The sequence below is a fragment of the Balaenoptera ricei genome, chromosome 7 (assembly GCF_028023285.1).
Source record: "Balaenoptera ricei isolate mBalRic1 chromosome 7, mBalRic1.hap2, whole genome shotgun sequence".
Lineage (NCBI taxonomy): Eukaryota > Metazoa > Chordata > Mammalia > Artiodactyla > Balaenopteridae > Balaenoptera > Balaenoptera ricei.
The window spans coordinates 43,235,421-43,259,821 of NC_082645.1; the positions used below are offsets into that span (position 1 = coordinate 43,235,421).

Consider the following 24,401-nt stretch of genomic DNA (forward strand, 5'->3'; position numbering starts at 1 on the left):
AAGGAGATTTTCTTTCAAGCCTGTCATGCAAAATACCACATCTTTAGTAACCGCTAACTATACTTAACTTTTTTTAATAAGTAGAAGAAACATGATGACTTGACTAGGGAGAAAAAGAAAACAAATATAAAAGATTCATCTCCACTAAATATTCAAATGTCTACAAGTATCGTGACAGTCAAATCAGCAGTTAAAAGATGAGAAAAGTGTGGCCAAGCATCTGAGTGATACCTGTAAGTTCCCTGAGTGTATGGTATATATACAGTGTTCATCTTTGTACTAATACACAGTCAAGAAGAGGCTTAAATGTCTATTGACGAAAATGGGCAATGTCTACTGGCTAAATTGACCTGACAATGGAAATATGAAGATATGGAAATAGGAAATAAGAATGAAAGACTAATGACAACTTTAAATGAGACAGTGTATATCTACTCCTTCTACCTTACAAACCTTCACAACTTAGGCCAATTATTTCTCTAGGTAAAAAAACAAACAAAAACTCTAGTACATAGCTATGGATGTAAGTAGATGCCAAATGTGTACTATCTACTGATATACCACTTGATAATGACTGGAAGTCATGTCATCAACATTTCTAACAAACCCAATAAAAACCAACAGGTTAACCCGTTGAGATCTTTTCTTTCTTTTTTTTTTTTTTTGACCAGGCTGCAAGGCATGCCGGATCTTAGTTCCCCCACCAGGGATGGAGCCTGTGCCCCCTGAGTGGTGTCTTAACCACTGGACTGCCAGGGAAGTCCCTTCTTTTTTCTTTCCTTTCTGATTCCACCATTAATGAATACATTTGTTGCACTCCTACAACTCTATGAGCTGCTACTTTTATGTGTGTTAATACTAACTTATTTCCACATTGCCCTTTTCTCCTTAAGAGCAGACTAAATGGGTAAGTGGCCTCAATTCAGCTTTTCTCACAAAATGTTAATTATAGGCAATGTTAATTCTATGCAATGTGCTAGACAAAGCAAAATAAACAGATAACGGGGGGTAAAGGAGACTGTGGAAGTGGGGGAGGGGAAGATGGCCAACTAAAACCGAAAAATACTAAGTAAAAAGTTTTAAAAGGCTTCTGCAAGACCTCTTAGCATCTTTAGAAAATACTGCACCCTGCAAATCTCAAAGGGGTGGAGGGGTACAGTTCATTCTTCCAAAGTGACATGGTCTTTTTACATCTCTCCAAGTAATCCCAATATACTCAGAAATACTACTCTAGCTGAAGTTTTTGAATAGATGAGTTCATATTTAAATGAGTTGCTATCTAAAGATAATGAAACTAAAACCTATCAAAATCTAACCATATACACAGCCCAAAAGTTATACCAACACATTAGGTATGGGTCAATCTATGTTTTAAAATGCACTCACCTAGGTAATATAAATGCATAAAGAAAGTTACCTAGATTCAACAATCTACGAGCAGATAACCTAAACAAAAAAATCTCTTTTTCACTGGCTAATGTCCAATTCAATGGCAAGGATCCTATAACACCCAAAAGTGAGGATAACTCAAAAGCAACAACAGCATTATCAATTTATCAAATTAGTCAGATAAATCTAAGATACCAATCAATATATTGGATTTCTCTGGAAGGCCTATATTCCAAATCATCATTTCTCCCTAGGGTATGGAAAAATCTGGTAAAACTTAAAGAGATGATCACCAATGAAGTCATACAGACAGAAATACATTTGCTTGTAATTTAAAGTAAATGGAAGTAAGTTCTTTAGTTTTATTCACCAAACAAAAATTACTTATTTCATCTTATTTATCTTCCATTTTTGTCAAATGAAAAATCAACAGTAGAGGCAGACTCTAAAAACAACAATAAGTGGTAACAGTGTAAAGTCATAACTAACCGCTGAAAAGTCACATGTAACACTGACTAACTTTCTGGCTTATATTGTAGGAAAGAGTATCTGCGTTTGTTTCATTCATTCAACAAGTAATTTACTGAGCACCCATGATGTGCCAAGAACTGTGCTCAGCACCTATAGACTTCTTAAAAGTTCAGAACATAGCCCCTGCCCCCTAAGAGCTTACAATTGTTGGAAAGGCAAAGCAAATAAACCATAATAAAACAAAACAAGTGCTAAAATAAGTGAAATAGTAAGAGTTATGGGTGGATTACATAGGATTTTATTTTAATAATCTGAAGGGGAGGTATATGCTGGGAAAATTTATTGCTGAGGACCTCTTGGAGAAGGCAGGACTTGAAATGGCACAATTTAGGTAAATAAAGGAAAGTTCATGGTAGTAGAGAGCTGGGGGGCAGGAGAGCAAGAAAAACAGCACAAGCTTGGTGATGAACTAATAAAGTTACTCAAAATACCATGAAAAGACCAGCCCGCGTTCATATTAGGGAATGTGAAGACATGCAGCTCAGAATCGTGCTCTGAATTATATACTATGGGAAATAATTGAAAGTTAAATTGTGGAACGTAGACATTACGCTATAGGCACAGAAAAACAGTGGAAGTTCTAGGGCAAGGAGATAACTCATTGAAATCTAAAAAGAGTTTTTTGGGGGACAAGCTTGAAGCAAGAAAACCAGCTCAAAAGTTGTAAAGAGTATCCTAGGCATGAGAGTGTAATGACTTAAGCTCAGATAGCAGCAGGAATAGAAATAAGGTCTATAAAAACCTGCCTTACTTAGTACGAGAACACGAAAATCCGACTTATTTTTAAAGAGGAATTATTCATTTATCAGTTTATTGAACAAAGGCAACAAGAAAAAAATACTGAATAATTAGAATTAGGGAGGCATTACTAAAAGAATTTCCTGTTTCTACTTGCACATCAACCCATAAAATCTTATACATATCACCTATCCTTATCAAATGATCTAAATTGAATCATAGGTTGTTAGAGCTGAAAGGGACCTTAATTCTTTTACCCTACTCTTCTCATTAAAAGAAGAGGAAAAATAAGAATTAAAGAAAGAAAAAAAAGTCAGGCAGGAAGACTCTTGGGCTTAAGTGAAGGCCAAATTGCCTGTGAAAAGGATGGTTTATGTTGTAGAAAAGACAACAAAAGAATAAGACGTGAAAATATTTTAAAGCAAAACATTATTTACAATACACAGAGAAAGAAGACAGCTTCATACATAATTATATCTTAATACAAATCTCTACTGCCACCAAGCAGAAAAATTATTTTATCATTAACATTTATAAACTTGTAAGGTCCCTTCCAACTGTAAGATCCTATAACTCTGTAAAAGCAGAAGCACAACTTTCCCATCTGAAGTTAATGTACAATAAGAAAGGCAAGTTTAACCTACAGGATAAACTTGAAAGAGTGTTATTAAGACCTATATGATAATTTCCAAATATCTATTACTACTAATAGATTCATCCTAAATTCTAAAAAGGCATTCTAGGTTATCTCCTGAACTAAAACAAAACATGCTACTCCTCTAATCTAAATCATTTGCTGCATTTCAAAAAGTACAAACTCTGGCTTCTGTAGACTGTTATGTCCATTCTGCATATTATTTTACAAACAAGTTTTAAAATTTCATGTCATGTTCAGTAACATCCCAAAGACCACAATCATGTAGCAAGTAAGACTGCCACCAATTTTAGTCCTCAGCTGGTCCCAGAATGAGATCTTAATGTGAACTAGGCAATATACATGAAGGTTCCATAACCTTCAGTTGCAAAGTCTAAAGAATTTGTGAATTAACTTTTTAAAATTGGATGACAGAACCCTACCAACTCTGTGTCACTGTAGTGAGCTATATAGGTACCCTGCTTCTCCTCATTATCTTCTGACCACTTACTGCTCACTTATACTTCTGAGGGCAGGTAGACAGAAGACATGATGCAGAAAAAAGGATCAAGTTTGCGAATTATCAACTTTTATTTTAAGGTAGTTGTTCATAGGGCTTTAAATTAGATTTCTGAATACATGACTGTTTATATTATCCATGCCCTCCCACTCTGTTATCAAAGCTAAAACAAGAATTTGTTTTACCAAGACTTGGGCCCCATATTTGATAGATATCAAGAGGAAAAAAAGGAATAATCTAAGGGAAAAAAAAATGGGGATTCTCTTGAGTTCCCCAGAGCTGGGTTCTTAAGTCATTCAATTGTTATCCTAACAGGAGCCAACAGAGAGACTTCTAAACATCTAAATAGTCAGGTACGCTTAAAGGCACATGGCATATACTGGTCTAGGAAAGAAGCAGAAGAAAACCACAAGGTAAAATTCAGAGTATTTGAATGGATGTGTACCAGGTAGCAAATAACCTTACTAGGAAGATGGTCACTACAGAGCTAAAGAGAAAGGGCCATAAAGCAAACTGTGACCAGCTTATGTCAACGAGATACATGAGTACTTAAAAAATAAAATCTGCATTTTACTCAAAATGACTAGCTGGTATCTTGGTTTTGGTAGTGCAACAGCACCAACACAGCAAGGGTAAGCAGGTCAATCCCTTGCAAAACTTACCTTGATTGGCCCAATGGAAACAGAAGGCCCCAGAAAAGAGAGAAGCATCTGGCAGTAGCAAATTGTTTTATTTTATCTTTCTGTGGAAAGAAACTAATTTTAAATAAGAACCAGAGCATTTAAAGAATAAATATTTTTTAAAGCTCATTATCTAGTTAGAGCAGCTCTACTGAGAAAACAAGAAGAGCTCCTTGCTGCTTAGAGATGGAAAGAAACAGAAGAGGAATCAGAGTTGTTTCTCCATCACCTAGGGAGTTTTAAAACTTGTGTTATCCTAGAGTAACAGAATAAATAGTTCTTTTATTTAAAGAACTCCTACAGGCAGAATCTTTTGGGCCTGGTGCCTTTGAATAAAACTTTTTATACAAAATTAAGGGCTATACTCTTAAACACCTTAAATAAAAAAGAAAAAAACCACTTGACATTAAGCCCTTCTATTCTTAAGAAAAAAAAAAACAAACATACACACAGAGCGAGCTCCTTTCTCCACTACAATTTCACCAATAACTCAAACCAAGGCTTAAATGATTACCAAACCAAATGATGCCCCCAGCTGGCAGAAAGATCATACCTAATTGACTGGCTTTCCAAAATATTTTGTTAGCCTAAATACTTGATGATTTATTGAAACACTAAATGGAAAGAACCCAGCCACCAAAGGATATGTGTATTATAGAACCTAACAGGGGGCATAAAATTATTTACGGTAACTGAACCTGTTACCTTTCTTGGATGCTTTTCTAGGAATTAAGTTCTATTGAATTCGTTGAGTCAGCATTAAAACCTTTTGGTCCAAATCACTCCCACAAAATGTTTACAATTTATGTTGGAGATGGAAGGGACAGCTCAAAAGCAGAAGTGCAGAAACAATAATCATTTAAAAAAACAAAAAAACCCAAAATAGTATAAGTGGAAAATAAACTACCTATTTGGCACCATCCTATGAAGAACCAAATCAGAGTAGAACCTTCCCACCTCCACCCCCACTGCACACGCACACGCACACACACACACACCAGGAAGCTTTTTCAGGAATAAAATTAATCCTAAGTCAAAGGCCTAAACAACTGCTGTTTTCAGATTCTATGCATGTACAAGGTCCACCAACAAAAATTATATTGACATAGCATATTTACTTCAATTGACATACTTGGGGGGAAAATCATTAAACTAAAAAGCCTACATGTACTTTGCTACTTTTAAATTTAAAAAAACAAAACAAAAACAACTCAATTTTGTTGCTGTAGAAAGTAAATCTCTTATACAGATTTTTTATTGCAGTCAAAATTTGGTTACTGTCATGATTATACAACATTTCATTTAAAAACATTATTCTGGAATAAACTGAAATTTAAACAGCTGTAAGTATTGACCCAGATTTTGAAATTCTTTGACACAAGAATACCACAGGCAAAAGTAAAAGAAATACAAAACAAAACATTCTTACTTGTCCCATTGGTGGTCCTCCCATTGGGGGCATCATTTGCGGCATCATTCCATGAGGTACAGGAGGCATATTCGCTCTCTGACCCATAGGATGCATTCCCATTGGGGCATAATGCATGCCAGGGTGCCCCATCTGAAAAAGAGGAACAATTTAAAAATTAGCAAGTACCAATAAATGCTTCTCAAAAATCTGATTTCTACAAATCAGTTATATGCATGACATAATATCTGGCTAATGTGTGTGATTCAATTACTGAATTAGTTTATACTTTCTTGTCTTAAATAAAATGTACAACACCAGTATTTATGAGCTTGCACCTGACCAAATTCCAGAACAAAATAGGAAAAATTAAAATCATCACTGGACACCTGATTCGTAGGGTTTTTTTTTAAAAGCATGCTGATTTAATCAGTTACCAACTGGCTTGCTAAACTGGGAGGAAATGTATGTGAATGCCAACTTAACTGTTATGGTGAAAACCACAACTTTGTCCTACTTCACACAGATATCAGATAGTCAACTATTTTTATTTCATAACTTCATTTATTCTTAAATTCATTTCTAAGATGATTTTAAGCTTTAAAACGCTGAATTTACCCAATTAACTCAGATGAGGGCTGGTCTTACATAAAACAAACAGTATGGGTACCCGGGGACACTTCCCTCCTAACAAGCAAACATATTATTTCCTAAGAGAATCTCTAACACAGCTAAAATTACTCCTGCAAAAAACAAAACAAAACAAAAAACCCAAAGAATGAGGTCTGTCACTCACGAACACTAAATGCAAACAACTAATTCATCCATCTTAACGCGCTTTTATAAGACAAGTACTTTCTTTACCTGTGTGTCCATTGTTACAGGTCTTAAAAGCAGGAAATTATCTCCTGCCAATTCTCCCAGCTGTCCCCCCGCTGCAGACAACACTACTACTAGTGAAGAAATTCTGGCAGCCTCTGTTAAAGTCTACCGAATCAAGTCTCCGCCTTCCCCCCGCCTGCTTAATCGGGCCTACCTCTCCAAAACGCTCACCCCGCCTAGGGCCCAGCACCTCCACCGCGCATCTGCCTAGGCCAAACCCACTGGGAACTTCCACGATCCCACTTCCCTTCCTTTGTGCATCCCCGCCCTCCCAGTTCTCTCCCTCGGAACATATCCCACCATCTCGAGCTCTTCCTTCGTCCACTCTCATCTTCTCCTCCTTCTGGAGAAAGCTTCCTGTCTCTGACTCCGTTTTTCATTGTGCCGCTTTCCCCCTGCCCCACCGATCCCTTACCGAGGGCCGTCTCCTCAGGAAGCCGTCAGCAGAGACCCAAGAGCTGGAGCAGAGGCTTGAGCCGGACAATCTCCGCTCCCCGTCCCCGGGACCCCGCGAGGGAGGATGGCTCTCCATTTCACTCACCATGAGGCCTCCACGCTCGGCTCCTGTCCCCGGCCTCATCGTCGGACTCAGACTGCTCCGCCGGCGGCCACTGCCGCTACACATACCAACAAGAAGCGATCTGAGTGGCTGGCGCCCACTGGGGCTAAAGGTTAAAGGCTGCCCTGCGCTACGGGGCGGGATCAGCGGGGCCAATAAGCTGACAGGCTTCCCCGCTATCCAATCAGACTGCGCTGCCGACACGCAGCTCTTCGGCGATTCGCCCCCAGCCTCAGCCTCACTCGGCGTCGCCTGCATGGAGGGGGGAATAGGGGGACGGAGGAAGTTTCTGCGCCGACTCCTCTGCCGGGAAAACTCCACCAACTTCCCCCGGGGAAGGGAAGACAACTGTGTCCCAGCTTCCCGAGCTTAGACAGCCTCACCCCGTAGGGGGTGGGGCAGTGGGGGCCTGCCACCTTCACCCCCCGCCCGAGTCACGTACGCCCCACAAACCTGAGGCCGCCAGGGGTTGGGTAGGGTGGGGTGGGGGTGGAGTAAGCAGCTTCTAGCGTTAGCGGTGGCCGGGGCCGGATGCGCGCGCGTGGGGCTCAAGGTGGAGGAAGGGGGCGGGGAAGGCGAGAGGAGGGGTCGTGAGGAGCGGGTTCGAGCTCAGTACGCACCAGCTGGCGATCGCGCGCCGGGGTGGGGGTAGGAGGCGTGCCGAGCGGTGTGGAGGGAAGTTGTGGTAGGGGCGGGGAGAACAACGCGACAGGGAAGGAGGAAAGGGCAGTTAAGGGAGGCGAGGGCGCGGGAAGCTGAGCTGCCGTTAATGAGGGAAGCCGGGGCGAGTGCAGGTGTAGAGGGGAAGAAGGGAGAAAGCAAATAGGTTCGGGAACGTGTATTAGAGGGGCATGGGCGGGCGCTAGGACCGAGCGTCGGGGAGGTGCGGCTTTGGGGCTCCCTGGGCGCGAGCTTCCATGGAGGTGACGCGGCGGTGGCGGAGATCGCTGGCCCGGACTAAGCACTGCAGGGAGAGGACACTCGGCTACGTTGGGCCTCGGCTTGTCTCTCCCCGCGCACTTCACTGCGCGCCTTCCTTCGTACTACTTGAGGGTCATGCTCTGGTCCGGGGGCGCCCAGCCTTTCCTCGGGCCCCACGGCACTTTCCTCGCCCAGCCACGCACCCTTGTGCACCCCTGCGCGCCGGGGCCAGGTGGTGGAGGCCGTGGAGGGCCTGGCCGCTGATTGGCTGCTGCGACCGCGGGGCGGGGCAGGTAGGCGACGCTTGACCTCTGCGGACCTGACTGTTTTTCCCGCCATGTCGTTCGTGGAGAGCGGGAGGCGCTCAGCCCTTTCTCGCCGCCGTCTAAGCACTGCTGTCCCGTTTGCTCAACCGGCGTTTTCCGCTTTCACTCAGGGAGACAGCTGGGGTGAGGGTGAAGTCGACGAGGAGGAGGGATGCAACCGAGTGGCCCGTGACCTGCGGGCGGAGTTCTCGGCTAGGGCGTCGTCGGAACCTAGAAAGGACTCGCTACTCCGGCCAGATGGGGACGGGTCTCCCGCCCTGCCCGGTAAACGCAATGGCATTTTCTCGGCGGATGCGGGCGGCAGAGTCCAAGCCCGGCGCTGGCCGGTCCAGGTCCTTTCAGTTCTCTGTTCGCTGCTGTTTGCCATCCTCCTCGCCTTCCTTCTCGCCATCACCTACCTGATCGTAAAAGGTACGGAATGAAGCCCGGGCCTTGAAGTGTGTCCAGAGTTTACTTTAGTTGAGCCTGGACGTGGCTCTCCCCTTCGTCTCCCTCGCTCCATCAAAGGCCGGCAAGCTGGTAGCCGCTTTCATCCAGAGTCCTCGTCCGCACCTTTCTTTGATCTTCTCCCTTGTCTTCTCTTTTCTTAACGGTAGAGGACCTTGGTCCGTGATCAGGAGACCCATTTTAAGAAAGGGTTTTGATAAGTGGGTAGTCTTGAAAAAATATCTTAAAGTCGGTGAACACTTGCGGTAAAATATTGGCAAAATCAAGCAAAATGCAAAACAACCGTCATTAAAGGAAGACGGTGCAAAGTGTAATTATTAGGCTATACACGTTCAAAGAGTTTAATCCACAAATGGTTAAAGATGTACAATCCGCCGATTCCTCTGTACACGTTGAATTGCTGAAGGACAAAGATTTCCATCGCAGAACCCAAATTTCTACTTGCATAGGTAAAATAGACACTCTTGGGTTTTGAATTAGGTTTGCAACCCAGTGTAGTGGTGAAGTTCTGTTGTAGGAGCAAGATAGTAGGTTCTCTCTCTGATTAATGGTGTTATTTTCCGTGTCTTAAGTTGAGATATTGGCCAGGTTGGAATAGAAAGAGATGTGCCTTGCAATGTTTTCCAGTGCTTATATGGATGTATTATGTGGTTGGATATTTTATGTTGCAGTGGAAAGAGACCTCAGTTTAAGTTTCAGTTCTCAGTGGTGTGTGACTTTGGCTAAACAAGAAAAATACCTTAGTCTGTTGTATGAAAAGCACCCAACACATTGCCACTCGAGTATTTTACTTCACTAAGTAGAATTAAATCTATTTAATTCCAGTTTTTATTTTTCCTCATTGCTTCCAAGCCCCTAGTGGGCTGTAGATGGCATCTAACACTTTACCATGCTTGATTTTCATGCACAAGACAGATTGGCAAGTTAATGTGAGAGTTTTACCTCTTCATACAGTGATATTGGGTGTAAATTGTCAATGTTAAATATTTGGGTGCCAATGTTTCATTCCTCTATCACTTCCCTCCCCCATTTTTTCAAAGCAACTCAGAGTTTTGTCTTGTAGGTAGTTTAATTCTCTTTTGCTCTGAGAGATTGCCTTTGTTCATAAAGTCACAAAACCTGGTTAAGTTGAAGTACATTGCAGAATACATTGAGCTGTGCTTATTTTGGAGGGTGGAGAAAGGAGCTGAACTCAAAACCTAGTAATTCGCATTACATAAAATGTCCAGGGAATAAAAATTCCCATTTTATATACATGGCAGTTGACTCATAAAGACATCTTATTTGCTTCCTGAAGGTCACTTAGCTAGTAAATGGAATCAGAATTTGAACCCAGTTGTTTCGGGCTCCAGAGCACTTTCCACAACTCCACAATGCCTTTCTGGTCTTTGAGCTACTCTTCAAATTATAAAATCGTCTTTTTAACCCAAGCCCTTTTTGTACTTACAGAGTTACATGCTGAAAATTTGAAGAACGAAGATGATGTACACACTGGACTGTTAGGTATGGACTTTATTGTCACTTGATTTGATTTTTGAGCTCACTTTTGTTTTTCTAGATTATGCTTAAACTATACAGAATTTTGGTTAAATACTTAATATATTCCCTGTGCAATTTTGTTTCACTCTTTTTCATTTGCATTTGTGTGTGGTAACTTTTGTTAGATTTTCTTTTTACATGTGTATGGGGGTATCTCTGTGTGTATACCAGACATACTAGGAATACATTCTGAATACAACTGTATGTAACAAAGACTCAGAGAATACTTAATGTTTCTTAGTTACATTTTGGAAAAGTCTCTCTACACTTCTTCCCAGGAATTAAAAACAAACAAAAAAACCTTACCTCACAAACTTAACAAAGATAACATCTTAAGCCGACCTCATGAGAAGTTTTAAGTTCAGATCCCCTTATAAGCAACTTGGTTTTTCAAAAAATATGAACAGCATTGGGCATATTTACACAGGTTAATCATGACTAGGAAAGAGTCAACCTGAGTTTCTGTAGTATGTCTGTAGAATGCTGCAGTTTACAGGTTTGTAGTGAAAAATTCAGTTGTTATTTATCTTTTTTTCTCTCTGCGCCGAAATGATTATGAAGACTTCAGAACTTGACCTGTCTGGCATATTTTGCTCCTGTTTGCTGTAATTTCTTTGGCTGACCACTCTGAATTGGGGTGGGGGGGGGGTGGGAAATGGTTGAGATCCTAAGCCGCATGTTACTCCCTCCTCCAATCTTACCTAACCTATTTAAACTGCCTCCTCAAGGCTAAGGTCCTCATGGTGATACAAGGTATAGTTCACCTGATTTTGCAGAAGGGGAACCTTTATCTTCAAATTACAACAACTTAGTTTGCTAGATGTCCCATGAAAACTTGTCTATGCTTGTCTCAACTTCTTGCATCAGAAAACACGTACTTTTTAGTTACCCATTTTGTCAGTGTGTGTTGTTAAACTGTTTCATCTCTAAAAAACAACCAAGATTTTAAGGCTTTTCATAGCATTTATTGATCTGTCAACTCTTGCTGCAGTAGAAACTGAATCTTAAGAACTAGACATGAATTCTAACTTGCTATTTAATAGTTGGCAAGATTACCAACTTACAGCTGAGGAAATGCCTATAAAATTGTATCCTTACGTTTTTACAATTGATGTAGAAGTTTTCACATGAATCCAGAATCTGTAATAAACATTGTTGAAGTCATCCATTCAGAAAAATCAGAATGCAGCCTTTTATCAGATGATACTGTTTTTTTTTACTGTTGTATTTCATTGTATTTATTTTGTCTTGTTTACTAGGAACCTCACAGCTAAATGTAATGTTGATTGTGTATTACCTTTTTTTGATCATAATTAGTAGTCTATACATGTTGTTATCTTTATATTTCAGTGACTAATGTTTAAATTTTAATGCATACTGCCTCAATTCTCGTTTGAAAGTGGGTTGGTTTTTAGAAACAAATAATGTGAGCCCAGTAACTACTCTCCATGAAACAGTTTTCTTTCTAGACAGACTGATAAAAATTTTGCACATGACAAATATTTTTTATTGCAGTTTAATCCTAGTCCAAGGTTGGCATAGCTCAGTAAAAGCAGATTATAGCGGTGATTCTCATTTTGGTATGTGTAAGAATCACCAGACTTTCTTTTAAAAATCATCTCTAGACTTTGTTTCAGCCCCAGGGTAGGACCTAAGAATCCTCATTTTTTTACAAGTTCTGATAAACCACAGTTTGAGAAATACTTTTGCAGGGCCAGAATCGCAGTTTTTAAAAATGTATTCAAAACTACTTAAAAGTTCTTGAGAGTTGACTAAGGACTAACAGGCTAACAGGCTAACAGTATATAAGCTAACAGGCTAACAATATATAAGCCTAAATGCCTGTTAAGAAACTAAGGAGCTGAGACACTGCTATTCTCTTGTCATCCTTGTTTCTCTGAAAGAAATATTCATGGAAAGCCCTGTTTATAGTTTTTAAAAAAGGGTTCGTGATGAGCATTGTATCAGTGCCTTTGGGGAGTTAATTGATCCTAATGGCTAACAGGATTAGGCTGTCACAGTGTTCATCTTCACTAGTGAGGTAGTCCAGCCAGGGAGGTGTGATTAATACTATCAGCTGATTTTGGAACTCATCTCCCCAAATCTTCCCTGGGTGGCATTAGAGTCACACTGCAGAGTTCTTAGAGCTTTCCTTTTATAATTATCCTGCAAACCATCCACTATTGTAAGCCTGTTTTTCATGGAGATTAATAAAATAAAACTTCTGATTATTTAGTTAAAATCACATTCCTATCATTCCTCCTTGAAGTTATTTTCCGGCCAAATGGATTGCACTAATCATATACGACATTGAGTTGTTTCTTTTTTGCACCTTGGCTTTTGTATCTGTCACATTTTCCCAAATTTTATCACATTTCACACAGTCCTATTTCCAATTTTTGCGTTTTTTCCTAGTCAATATAAAGTATGATAAAATGACCTTTTATTTGAGGCAAACTTGAAATAAGTACATAAGAAAAATAGAAGGAATTGCCTTTAGCAGAAAGTACTTAATCTAAGATATTGTTATCAAGTTAAATGTAGGCCTAGTACTTTAATAAACATTGTAAATAGCGTCATACAGAAATTGTAATCAGATTTGATGGAGTTTTTTCAATGTCTAAAAAGCTTTTAAACTTGATCTTTGGTGCCTGTCATTTCTTGACACCTACTGGTTAATAGTTACCTTTAAGTCCCTTTTGTGGCTAGGAGTAGATTCCTAGCATCTTGCAGTGTCAAGGGCTATTCTCATTTTTTAGCTGCGCATTTACTGCCTGTTTTATGCCTGAGATGTTTCCAGGCTTCTACACATTTACAGAGAAGAGATGACTGACATATACTGAGTTCAATCAAAGATGAAGCCAGCTCATTTAAAGAGTTGATGATTTATTACTTTTCTTCTGCAGAGTGATAAGTGAGACTTTACCATCATAATTTCATGATACAGAACATTAGAAATATGGTAAAAATTTCCAAGAGAAAGGGTGTGTTGCGAAATGACCCATTCTCTTAGAAAGGCACAAGTTGGGAGCAACTCACTCAGTTTCTTCCTTGCAGTGAAAGATGATTGAAACCATGAACTTGAGCTTTTTAGGGAATGTACGAACCTTGTAATTTGAGCCCGCAGTCTATTAAGGAAATGATACAGTGCTATCTGTAGCTGGGTGGAGTAACTCTAATATTTAATTTAAAAATTTACAAATATGTTATCCTATTCTGCAGCACAGTCTTTGTAAAATTGTGTATATTGCTTACTCATATCAGTAAAAGAACCAAGGCAAAAAAGAAGAGAAAAACAAAAGCCCCAAAAGACTAGAAGGATACAACCAAAATGGGTTTTGGAATTATAGTTAGTTTTTTTTTTTTTAATCTCTGTTGTTTATAATGAATGACCGTAACTCCCAATGAGAAAAACTTTGTTTAAAAAGAAAGCACAAGTTTATGGAAGTGCGGATGACACGTTCAACAATTAACAACACTGCTGAACTTTTACAGTATGCCAAAAACGTGTTGTTTCACCTGGTATTCCCAACTATCCTGCATCCATCAGTATAAAATATTCCCTTCTAAACCATGAGATAGTTTAGGCATGGTAGCAAGGCAAAAGCAGTACAGGTTATTAGCAAGAATTATCAGTGTGCAGCTAAATTATTAGTCATGAAATCATTGCAAATCTCCTCTTGACACGTAAAAGCAGTAATGCGAACCAGACATTAGGACCTCTAAATCTCAAGAAATTGGTTTGTTATTGTTAGTATGATACTGCCTGGCCCAACTTTGGTGATCAGGAGGGATGTTTCTGAGGCTAACAAAGCCAGACTTTAGCTAGCATCAGAATCACCTGGAAAACTTGTTAAAACTCATTTTACTGGGCTTCACCGGGTCCAGAGTTTCTGATTCAGTAGGTATGGGGTAGAGCCCAGAAATTTGCATTCCTAATAAGTTTCTAGGTTATGCTGATGCTCCTAGTTTACAAGAACTACTGGTCCAGTAGTTCCCATCCCCCAGGTGTATCAACAACAACAAACAAACAAAAAAAACCCTGAAGATTTTCTTTTTTTGCATTTATAAAATTTCAGACCCTATCCTTATCTCCTGAATCAAAGTTAAAGTCACTTAATGGGCTGCATGCTCAGTATGCCATCAGGGTCCATTGGACCCAGTCTTCATTTTTAAATTTTCTTGAGCAGTTCTATTTGTAAGAATTGTTATTTCATATCATTTACTCTTTCTTAGGGGACCTTCCAGAGAATAAAGAGAAAATTGAGTTATATTTTTTTCTATAGAATAAAGCATATTTGATCTTGAAATTACCATATTGGTGTATTGGCCCCTTTTATAAACCTAAGATATATTATAAGATTTTAATGAACTTATTTTCCTGTATCTGGAAACATTTTGCTATTTCATTATTTTAGGAATCATTTAATATTACTCATCAATTATTCTCAACTATGCTAAAAAGAATAACATGATGGAATCCTCCAGAGCAGAGGTCAGCAAACTGTGGCCCCTGGGCCAAGTCTGATCTGCTACCTGTTTTTGTACATTAAGTTTTATCGTAGCATAGCCTTGCCTCTTGTTTTATATACTGACTATGGCTGCTTTCATGCTACAACAGCAGAGTTGAGTAGTTGTGAAAGAAACCTGATGGCAGGCGAAGCTGAAGATAATTTTCTATCTGATTCTTTTCAGAAAACTATAGTATTCTCATCCAGTTAGTCATTCAACAGAAAGGACTTCAGACAAAAACACGAACCATCCCCTTTTGCTAAAAGAATGTATAACAGTCTTTATCTTTTATGAATCTGTGCACGCTAATTTATTTGATACTGTTTGTAAGTGGAGAAATGCTAATGGCAGGTGACTGGAAAGGAATGGAAAAAAAATCATTGGATTGAGCATTCAAATTGTTAATAAATCTAAAAGTGAAAATGTTTTACAAATTATGGAGCAAAGATGGTTGTCTTCCATGTCTTGTAAGCCATGAAAGATTTTAAAAATTCCTTCAAGCATTGTGTTTTGATGATGCAAGTGCATAAAAAGCAAAAGTAATAATAAGCTATAACCAATTAGAGATGTATCTGAAGTCTAAAATCAGTATTTACAGGATGGTTATGTTCCAGATACATGCATGAAGTTAGTAAGCAGTTATTTGCACTTAGAGGAAATGCCCATTTATAGTGTGTTTGTTTGTTTTTAAATCAGGGAAACTCAGAATAAAAATTTGAGTTTACTATATCTATTAAAATTTCTAACAGTTTTTTTCAGGCTTTTTATTCTTTTGTAAATTGTTCATTAAATGATTAAAAATAAGGGAAAATAGATAGCGAGAAGCCTCCACGAAGCTGGCTCGTGCACTTACTCCCTCTCTAGACCTTACCCCACCCCGTCTGTTCAGTGGGACCTAAGCGGTTTCAGAGAACCTTCCCATCTGTACGATGCGTGGGGGGAGGGGCTTTGGGGAGACTGCCCTCACCCGTGAGTCTTTCAAGCCCAGCTTGGCCGCCAGCTTCTTGCGGTCAGGCTTGTTGATGTACTTCTGCTTCTGGAACATCTTATCCAGCGCCTTGCGCTGCACGTCGGAGGACACGTCTCTACACAGCATGCCCCGACGAGGCTTGCCACGGGTGGCCAGTGGCCAGTGGCCAGGAGAAGGTCCCCGGGATGGGCACGACGCTGGAGGACGCTGCAGAGGCCAGGGGTGCGAGGACTGCTCCTGCTAGGATCTACCTTTGGCAGGTCCTTTGTGTGTTTTGACCAACCATCCATCCATGTCAGGTTCCTCGCTCTCTTATCACCCGGCATCCTCCTAGCCTCAGGGTACCTATGGTCCCAAGCAGACACCGCGGCCCCAGGTCTGCCTCAAGACATTTCTGCTCAGCTCTAGCAGCTACTATCTTGTTCTTGTTCCGGAAAGAAGAATCTGGATTAGCACAGCTAGTTTTGCTAACAGGTTTTTTAAGCATAAGTCACAGCTTACTGAACAGGCTGCTCTCCAGTCCAAGGCTACATCAGTTCACCTCAACTGAGGCATAGAGCAGTGTGAGAAGCACCTGGTGCAAAACACAGCTCTTTAGAGCAGTGAGGACTGTACCTCTTGCTGGGCTTGTCTGCACTCGGTTCTAACCTAGGTTGTGTCTAGGACTGCTCCACGTTCATTGTCTTCTTAGCCAACAAGAATAAATGCTAGGGGACTTCCCTGGCGGCGCAGTGGTTAAGAATCTGCCTGCCAATGCAGGGGACAGGGGTTCGAGCCCTGGTCCAGGAAGATCCCACATGCCGCGGAGCAACTATGCCCGTGCACCACAACTACTGAGCCTGTGCTCTAGAGCCCGTGAGCCACAACTACTGAGTCCATGCGCTGCAACTACTGAAGCCCGCACGCCTAGAGCCCATGCTCTGAAACAAGAGAAGCCCGCACACCGCAATGAAGAGTAGCCCCCGGTCGCTGCAACTAGAGAAAGCCCGCGTGCAGCAACGAAGACCCAACACAGCCAAATTAATTAATTAATTAATTTTAAAAAAAAGAATAAATGCTAGCCTCCTTAGCCATGCATTCAAGGCTGCACCCTCTTAAATGTGCCCACTTTGCTGATCATGCCTCCCACTCTCACCGTCTTTGCCAGACTCACTGAACTATTTACTGCAAAACCCAACATAGATATTTCCACCTCCAGGCCTTGGTCATGCTGTGCCTACCTTCCCTCCCCCACCCCTGCCATCCTTCAAAGGCCAGCTGAAGTTATTCTTCCTTTATACCAATAACAGCTACTCTTTGTTGAACATCTGCCATGAACCAGGTATTCTCCCAGATACTTTACATACATAACCTCATTTAATCCTTTCTACTTACCTTTCGAAGTAGGCATCATTATTCCCATTCTACAGGTAGGCAAAAGGAGGCTTGGAGAAGTTGAAGTACTCACCCAAATTCATGGAGGGAGTAAATGTCAAAGTTGGAATTCTGGCCCCAGAGTCTGATGCAGAGTCTATACTTTTTCTTAAACCATGCTTAGTCGTGAAGAATTTCCTGATGAGTTGAAACCCCAGTTTTCTTGCCCTTTTTTGAATAGTACTTGATGACTATTCTGCATGACTGATTTGACATTTAATAAATGACTACTTATGATACAATTGTCTTTTTTTAAATAAATTTATTTATTTATTTAAAAAAAATAAGGGAAAATGTATGTTGGAACAAGATGATAGTGATAACTATTTTTCCTAGTATAATGAAGATTACAAGCTTCAGGGGAAAATACAGGTTTAACAAGATTTGCCATGAGTTAATTGTTGCAAGGTGAGTGATGGGTATATGGAGTTTCATTGTATTCTTCTTTCTACTTTTGTGTATGTTTGAAATTGTCTGTAATAAAAAAGTTTTCTTTAAAGTTTCCCATGTGAATATGATGATTTAACATGGTTGGAAACTACAGATGTTACTCAGTTTTCAAGTTTCACCAGGTCCAGTCAGAATGTCCCCTTCTACTCTTTACCCTTTTTAGTAGGAAGGGGGGTGGAATTCCTACAAGCTGAGTGGCAGGTGGACAGGCACTTGGGTGGAGACCTTTGTCAGTGTAGCTGCTGTATGCCAACTGTGTGTTCAGGGGGCACTGGTAGGGGAGGAAGACCTCTTTCCTCTGCTTCTGTACTTGGAAATAATAAGTTTGAAGATCCAAGTCTGTCTAGCTTTCTGATAAAGTTGCAAAAATTTGCTTAGATAAAATTTTTAAAAATTGTTGATTAGTTTTATGCATGAGTACATCGAAACTTATTAGTAGCCAGCTGGTTATAGCTTTTACAACTCATAAAATGACCTATTTAATTTTCATTTTTAATTTCATAAGTTAGTTATGTAAGTTATAATATAGTCTCACTACAAAAAAAATTCCGACAGTTAAAGCAAAGGTTACCACTAATCTACTTGTACACGATATACAAGTATACAGTATACTTGTGGATATTTTCAGGTCTTTTTCTATATATGGTATATAGAAATATGAATATATATGATAATTTAAAATATGTGGTTTTGTCGGTGTTGTAGAAAAAACAGTTGGAATCATGCATATGCTGTAGCTTTATTAAAGTATCTTGAAGTTCATTCTGTATCAGTATATATAGATCTACCTCATTCTTTTTTATTACTGCATTGTATTTCATAGTATACTACTTTGTTTAAACATTTCAAATGTCAAACTGTAAAACAGTCCTTGAAATTAGCAATGTGCTGTCACATTTCATCCCATTGTTTATTTATGGCAGGAATACATCCTATGAAGAATGTGTAATTGATTGTTTAACATTGTTTTAATAAGAAACCTTTCCCAGTATGGGAATATGGGAGGGTTTTGTTTTTCTGTTTTTTTCTGCTTACATGTAACATGTGCTGACCACCTTCCACATTTCTGACTTCATAAAACTTCTAAAAGTCATCTCATCCCTGTAAGCCTGAAACTGCTAAATAACATTAAAATATTTAGAACATATCATAATCTTTCTTTCCTAGAAGCTTTTATAGAAATACATAAAGCTGCTACCATACTTTTAGAAAAGTAACTACACTTTGAAACAAAAATCATGTATTTTGAAAAATGATCTCCCCAATTAGATAAGTGAATATACAACTCCAGTAAAGGGATTAGAATAGGAGTTACCCACGTACCCTTTTTTTACAAAATAAATTTATGTATTCATTTATTTTTGGCTACATTGGGTCTTCCTTGCTGCACATGGGCTTTCTCTAGTTGCAGCGAGCGGGGACTACTCTTTGTTGTGGTGCGCGGGCTTCTCATTGCGGTGGCTTCTCTTGTTGCGGAGCGTGGGCTATAGGTGCGTGGGCTTCAGTAGTTGTGGCTCGTGGGCTGTAGAGCGCATGCTCAATAGTTGTGGCACATGGGCTTAGTTGCTCCGCAGCATATAGGATCTTCCTGCACCAGGGCTCGAACCTGTGTCCCTGCATTGGCAGGCGGATTCTTAACCACTGTGCCACCAGGGAAGTCCCTCCCACCTACCCTTATGTTTGCTTTAGGTGAAAATATTGAGTTCAAGAGGATGGAAGAGATAAATTCCCATCATATCATCAACTGATGAAAACTGAACTGTAGAGAAGAAGGAAGGATGTGTGTATTTATTTAAAAGACCTATATCCTTTGACACAGCAGTTCTTCCTTCAGAAATTTGTTACAGATATCCTTGTGTAACTATAGTTAAGTACAAGAATGTTACTTGCAGCATTGTTTTTAATAGTGAAAAAGTGGAATAATAAAAATATTCAATGGGGACTTCCCTGGTGGCACAGTGGTTAAGAATCCACCTGCCAGTGCAGGGGACACAGGTTCGAGCCCTGGTCCAGGAAGATCCCACATGCCGCGGAGCAGTGAAGCCCATGCGCCACAACTACTGAGCCTGCACTCTAGAGCCCACGCACCACAACTACGGAGCCCCCGTGCCACAACTACTGAAGCCCGCGTGCCTAGATCCTGTGCTCCACAACAAAGAGAAGCCACCGCAATGAGAAGCCTGTGCACTGCAATGAAGAGCAGCCCCTGCTCGCCGCAACTAGAGAAAACCTGCACGCAGCAACAAAGACCCAACACAGCCATAATTAATTAATTAATTAATTTAAAAATATGCAATGGAATTGTGGCTATGTGTAGTGATATGAAAGGTCTCCAAAATTGTGTGAAAAAGTTCAGGACGATTTTTCTGCTGAGAATCTCATTTGCATAAAATAAACTGAGAAAATATATACATAGTATACATTTCTTGTATATAACTGGCCCCATTCTTGTACATGACTATCTACATTACCTATAAATTTACAAAAGATGAACAATAAACTCTTAAATGATTGCTTTCAGGAATGGAGTTGGTAAATTGGGGAAGGAAGACTAGCTTCATTTTTAGGTACCTTTTAAAAATTATGTTAACTCTTGGTAAAATGGGTTTACAAAACATAAGTTATCAAATTTTTAGCTTCAGGATTCTGAAGGTAGGGCCTCGTTAAAAATTTAGTTGCAAATTGCCAACTTCTGTGGCTCTTCTGCTTGTTCATACATGAATTGAGTAATTTCAGAAGCATAAGCACTTCTAGACCACAATATTGCAATGTACTTTTTTAGCCCTGTCCTTGTGACCTGAGTTTTATCAGGGATGTAACTGTTGATTAATTCAAAATGAATATAAAATAACTAAAATGTCCAAAGTAAGGCAAGCACTTAGATCATGGAATAGTAGTCATTTCTGAAAACTCAAGAATATTTTTGTACTAAATTTGGCAGGTGTTCTGTTAAAGCACCTATGTGAAAAAGCTTGATGCACTTTAGGGAGCCTCACATTTTGTTATTTTGGGATATTTTGTGTCTTTCTCACTTTTTTAGATACTGAGAAGTTTCCATCATTCCACAGCAGTCCCCAAACATATAGTCTCTGGGTTGGCAGGAAGGTTGCACCTCAGTCTTTACTAAGGTTCTCTCTACTCAGTCACAGGTTGGTCAAGGTTCTAGAGTCTGTGCAAGGATATTGGGATAGGAGTGCAATCTAGTCCTCAAGACATTTGCTCAAATGAGTTACTGCTGAAACATTTTGCATTCTGGTCAGGATGGCCTTTCAGGTGTAGCACCTTCCAGGCACATGACCATCTGCTGTTTCTATGCCCCATCTTAGAGGCATCTGCAAGCTTGGCTCTGGGTCCATCTGCCAGGATACTGTACAGCACTCCAGTTCCTCTCTGGTGTTGTGTGGCTTGATGGCTCCACCAGGAAGCCCCAGCAGCACTACGGACTCCCCATATACACACACAAGTGCAAACACACACACAACACTCTTCAAAATGGGGAAGCTTCCTCACCTGTAGATAAAACCCTCACTTTCTCTCCCTGTTCTACACAAACGTTTTTTCTACACCCCAGTCAATTGATGATCCTTGCTATCTATTTAGGACGTTTTCTCTTTATCTACCCTCCTCCTGCTTCTATCTATCCTACTAGTTCCCTTAATTATTTTGCAACATAAAAACCAAAGAGGTACTGGGCTGCTTCTCCTTTCTTTGCCACATCCTTCTTCTGGGGCAGTGAACACAAAGTCCATTATCTTTTTAAAAGGGGGTAAGGGAAGGGGGACTATCAGGAGAAAAATTTAGGTTCATCTTTCAGAAATACTTTGCTATAGTTTTTTGTTTGGTTTTGTTTTTTAATACTTCATTCCTCTGAGTTTATCTTTTAGCAGCTCAGTCTGTTACTGAGCTTCAAATGGCTTAGACGGTCCATTGCACATATTTCTTTCCTGCTTCTTCCTAAAATAAAGCTATCTTTGGTTGTGCATTTTGTGCAGCCAGGAAATCTGGTAATTCGTAAGCCATTCTCTACTGTAGTCTTCTCAACCTTCCTTCCTCTGTGTACTACTGAGGCCTGGGACACACACACTTATCAGTAGTAGTGGCTTAGTAAACTGTCTTAAGGAGGCAGTTTGAGTGTGTATCTAAAATCCTTCAAATTAAATTGTTCCCTCTATTGTCACTTTGTTTATTCCCCACATTATTCCAACCCTTTTCTCTCGCAGCTCCTGTAGTACTGTGCTTCTGACTTGATATCCCTTACAAAATGCAGCTCCAGTGTGACTGAAAATAAAATCTAGGATCCCAACTCATTTATAAATTGGACATTAACTTTTGTTCATATACTGAGCAAGGTTAAATAATCAGAATTGGTTTGTAATGTTTATAGGAAAGCTGTAAAGAGTAGACACTCTAGAATTGATTCATATGTCAAAAGTGCATGGTATGGAAAGGGATTGCTTAGTACTAAGTAATAAAAGGCAGCAAGCTATGATCACAAAGTTAAATGAAAAAGGTCAAGACATTTTAACAGTGAAGTGTTTTGCCATTTTTTCTACAGTTGAATTTTATAAAACTGAAGCTAAAAGTTACATTTTTAAGTTGAATTTGTACTCTTTTCCACATAGTAAATTATAATTGAATTAAAATATTCAATGATATGACTTCTAGTTGTGCTTTAATATTTTACACTTCCACATGGGAGAGCTTCTATTAAGCTCATATCTCTTTTATCACTTACATATAACTTAGAAGATCAGAAATACATGTGATCTTCTGAACATGATCTACTGGATTAATTTAAATTGCTTTGGTGTTAATAATTCAAGTTTTCCCCTTTCTTTTCCCATTAAGGATTCTGGACTCTACTTATAATATCCCTAACTGCCGGATTCTATCACTTACATATAATTTAGAAGATCAGAAATACGTGTGATCTTCTGAACATGATCTACTGGGTTAATTTAAATTGCTTTGGTGTTAATAATTAAAGTTTTCCCCTTTCTTGTCCCATTAAGGATTCTGGACTCTACTTATAATATCCCTAACTGCCGGATTTTCCTGCTGCAGCTTTTCTTGGACAGTGACTTATTTTGATTCTTTTGAACCAGGAATGTTTCCTCCTACTCCTCTTTCACCTGCCAGGTTTAAGTAAGTATTCCTGTTTCTTCTTTTTTTTTTTCCCAACCCATTCTGCTGAAACCTACTAAAATAGAAGCAAGAGGCTGCTTGCTTGTGAGATAATATGTTGAGGCCCCAGTCTTTAATCTATAAAATACAAATGACTCAAAGTTTTCAGCTTGGCTCAGCCTTTAGGTAAGTGGAGAAGAATATTTTAAACTCTGTATGTAGATAATTCAGTGGTGGTCTAAAAAAATTAATTCAAGAAATAATCTAATAAGTAAGAAACTTTGATGGCTATTTGTCCTTTTGGGATGGAATTTCATTTAAAACAGTATATGAAGGCCTAATTAATGTTAGCAGTATGAAAGTTTTATAAGATTCATGCATAGATAGTCAGACTTACAACAGCTTAATAATTGGATTGAAATTTTCCTCAGATTTAAACTTTGTGTAATAATTAGCAAGCATTTATGGCACCCAGTTTCTATGTCTAGACCAGATTAGATGCGTTTCATAGTGAAACATTAAATTTCTTTGGTCTATATTTTCTGTTTCAAAGAGTTTCATAAAATTCAGTAATCAGCATTCTAATCTAGTTTATTTATATTGGGAAGACTCAGGTTTTATAAATTGCCAAATAAAAGCATCTAAGGCCTCTAGTTTATTCTACAAACTAAGGGTGGAAGGAGTGGGGGGAGAGAATGAAGAGTAGAAAATAAATTCTGTTAATGATATGTATGTTATCAAGAGTATTATAGTTGTTACTGTTGTTGTTACTACCAGTTCCAGCCCACCCCATGGACAACTCGTGGAGATAAAATCTATTTGAGGGACTCTGTAAATAAGTGTAATCACTTCAAATGAAATGCATAAGTGTATTTTAAACATCTTAATAAATCCCTATCTGTAAATGTAACATAAATCACATACTTGCCAATACCTTTTTTATGTGTATTTTGAGTGGATAATGATTAGTTAATAATCTAAATTGACTAAATTATACCTAACGGTGCAGTACCATCCCATAGTTTACATGGGTACCATTCAGTTGGAAAGTTAATTTTGCTAAGTTAATTTTGCTCTCAGTTCAAATATATATTCTATTGCTGCTCATTGACATCAATTAGTTACTTTAATAGGGGGTATGAGTCTAATATAGATGACATAATGAGACTACTTTCATAAGTCACAAAAAACCTTACTTTTATTTTTTTTTCTTTTACTTATTTATGTCTCACTTCTCCCCTGAATTCTAGTCGTACATTTCCAGGTATTAAGTAGATTTTGCAACCTGGGTTCAGAAAGCACCTGGCACTTAGAATTGTTAAAGCTTCAATTTGTCTTAAAGACATAAGTATCCACTC

At 39.3% G+C, this 24,401-nt stretch overlaps 2 protein-coding genes across 14 annotated transcripts in view; one reads left to right on the forward strand and one right to left on the reverse strand.

The window, feature by feature from the left end:
- PRPF40A (pre-mRNA processing factor 40 homolog A) overlaps positions 1 to 8,371 on the reverse strand; it is a 55,144-nt gene extending 46,773 nt beyond the window's left edge. For 3 of the 8 annotated variants that reach the window (XM_059927876.1, XM_059927875.1, XM_059927882.1), the window contains exons 1-2: positions 7,198 to 8,370; positions 5,922 to 6,053 (exon numbers count right to left, since the gene is read on the reverse strand). In XM_059927876.1, coding sequence (XP_059783859.1) covers positions 5,922 to 6,053; positions 7,198 to 7,599 — 534 coding nt within the window. In that variant the 5' untranslated portion in view covers positions 7,600 to 8,370. Of the gene's footprint in view, positions 1 to 5,921; positions 6,054 to 7,197 lie in introns of all 8 variants that reach the window. The other 5 variants (XM_059927877.1, XM_059927880.1, XM_059927883.1 and 2 more) reach the window with 3 other exon arrangements.
- ARL6IP6 (ADP ribosylation factor like GTPase 6 interacting protein 6) overlaps positions 7,975 to 24,401 on the forward strand; it is a 36,407-nt gene continuing 19,980 nt past the window's right edge. For 2 of the 6 annotated variants that reach the window (XM_059927886.1, XM_059927889.1), the window contains exons 1-4: positions 7,977 to 8,555; positions 8,699 to 8,999; positions 10,485 to 10,538; positions 22,932 to 23,064. In XM_059927886.1, coding sequence (XP_059783869.1) covers positions 8,259 to 8,555; positions 8,699 to 8,999; positions 10,485 to 10,538; positions 22,932 to 23,064 — 785 coding nt within the window. In that variant the 5' untranslated portion in view covers positions 7,977 to 8,258. Of the gene's footprint in view, positions 9,000 to 10,484; positions 10,539 to 22,931; positions 23,065 to 24,401 lie in introns of all 6 variants that reach the window. The other 4 variants (XM_059927884.1, XM_059927888.1, XM_059927885.1 and 1 more) reach the window with 4 other exon arrangements.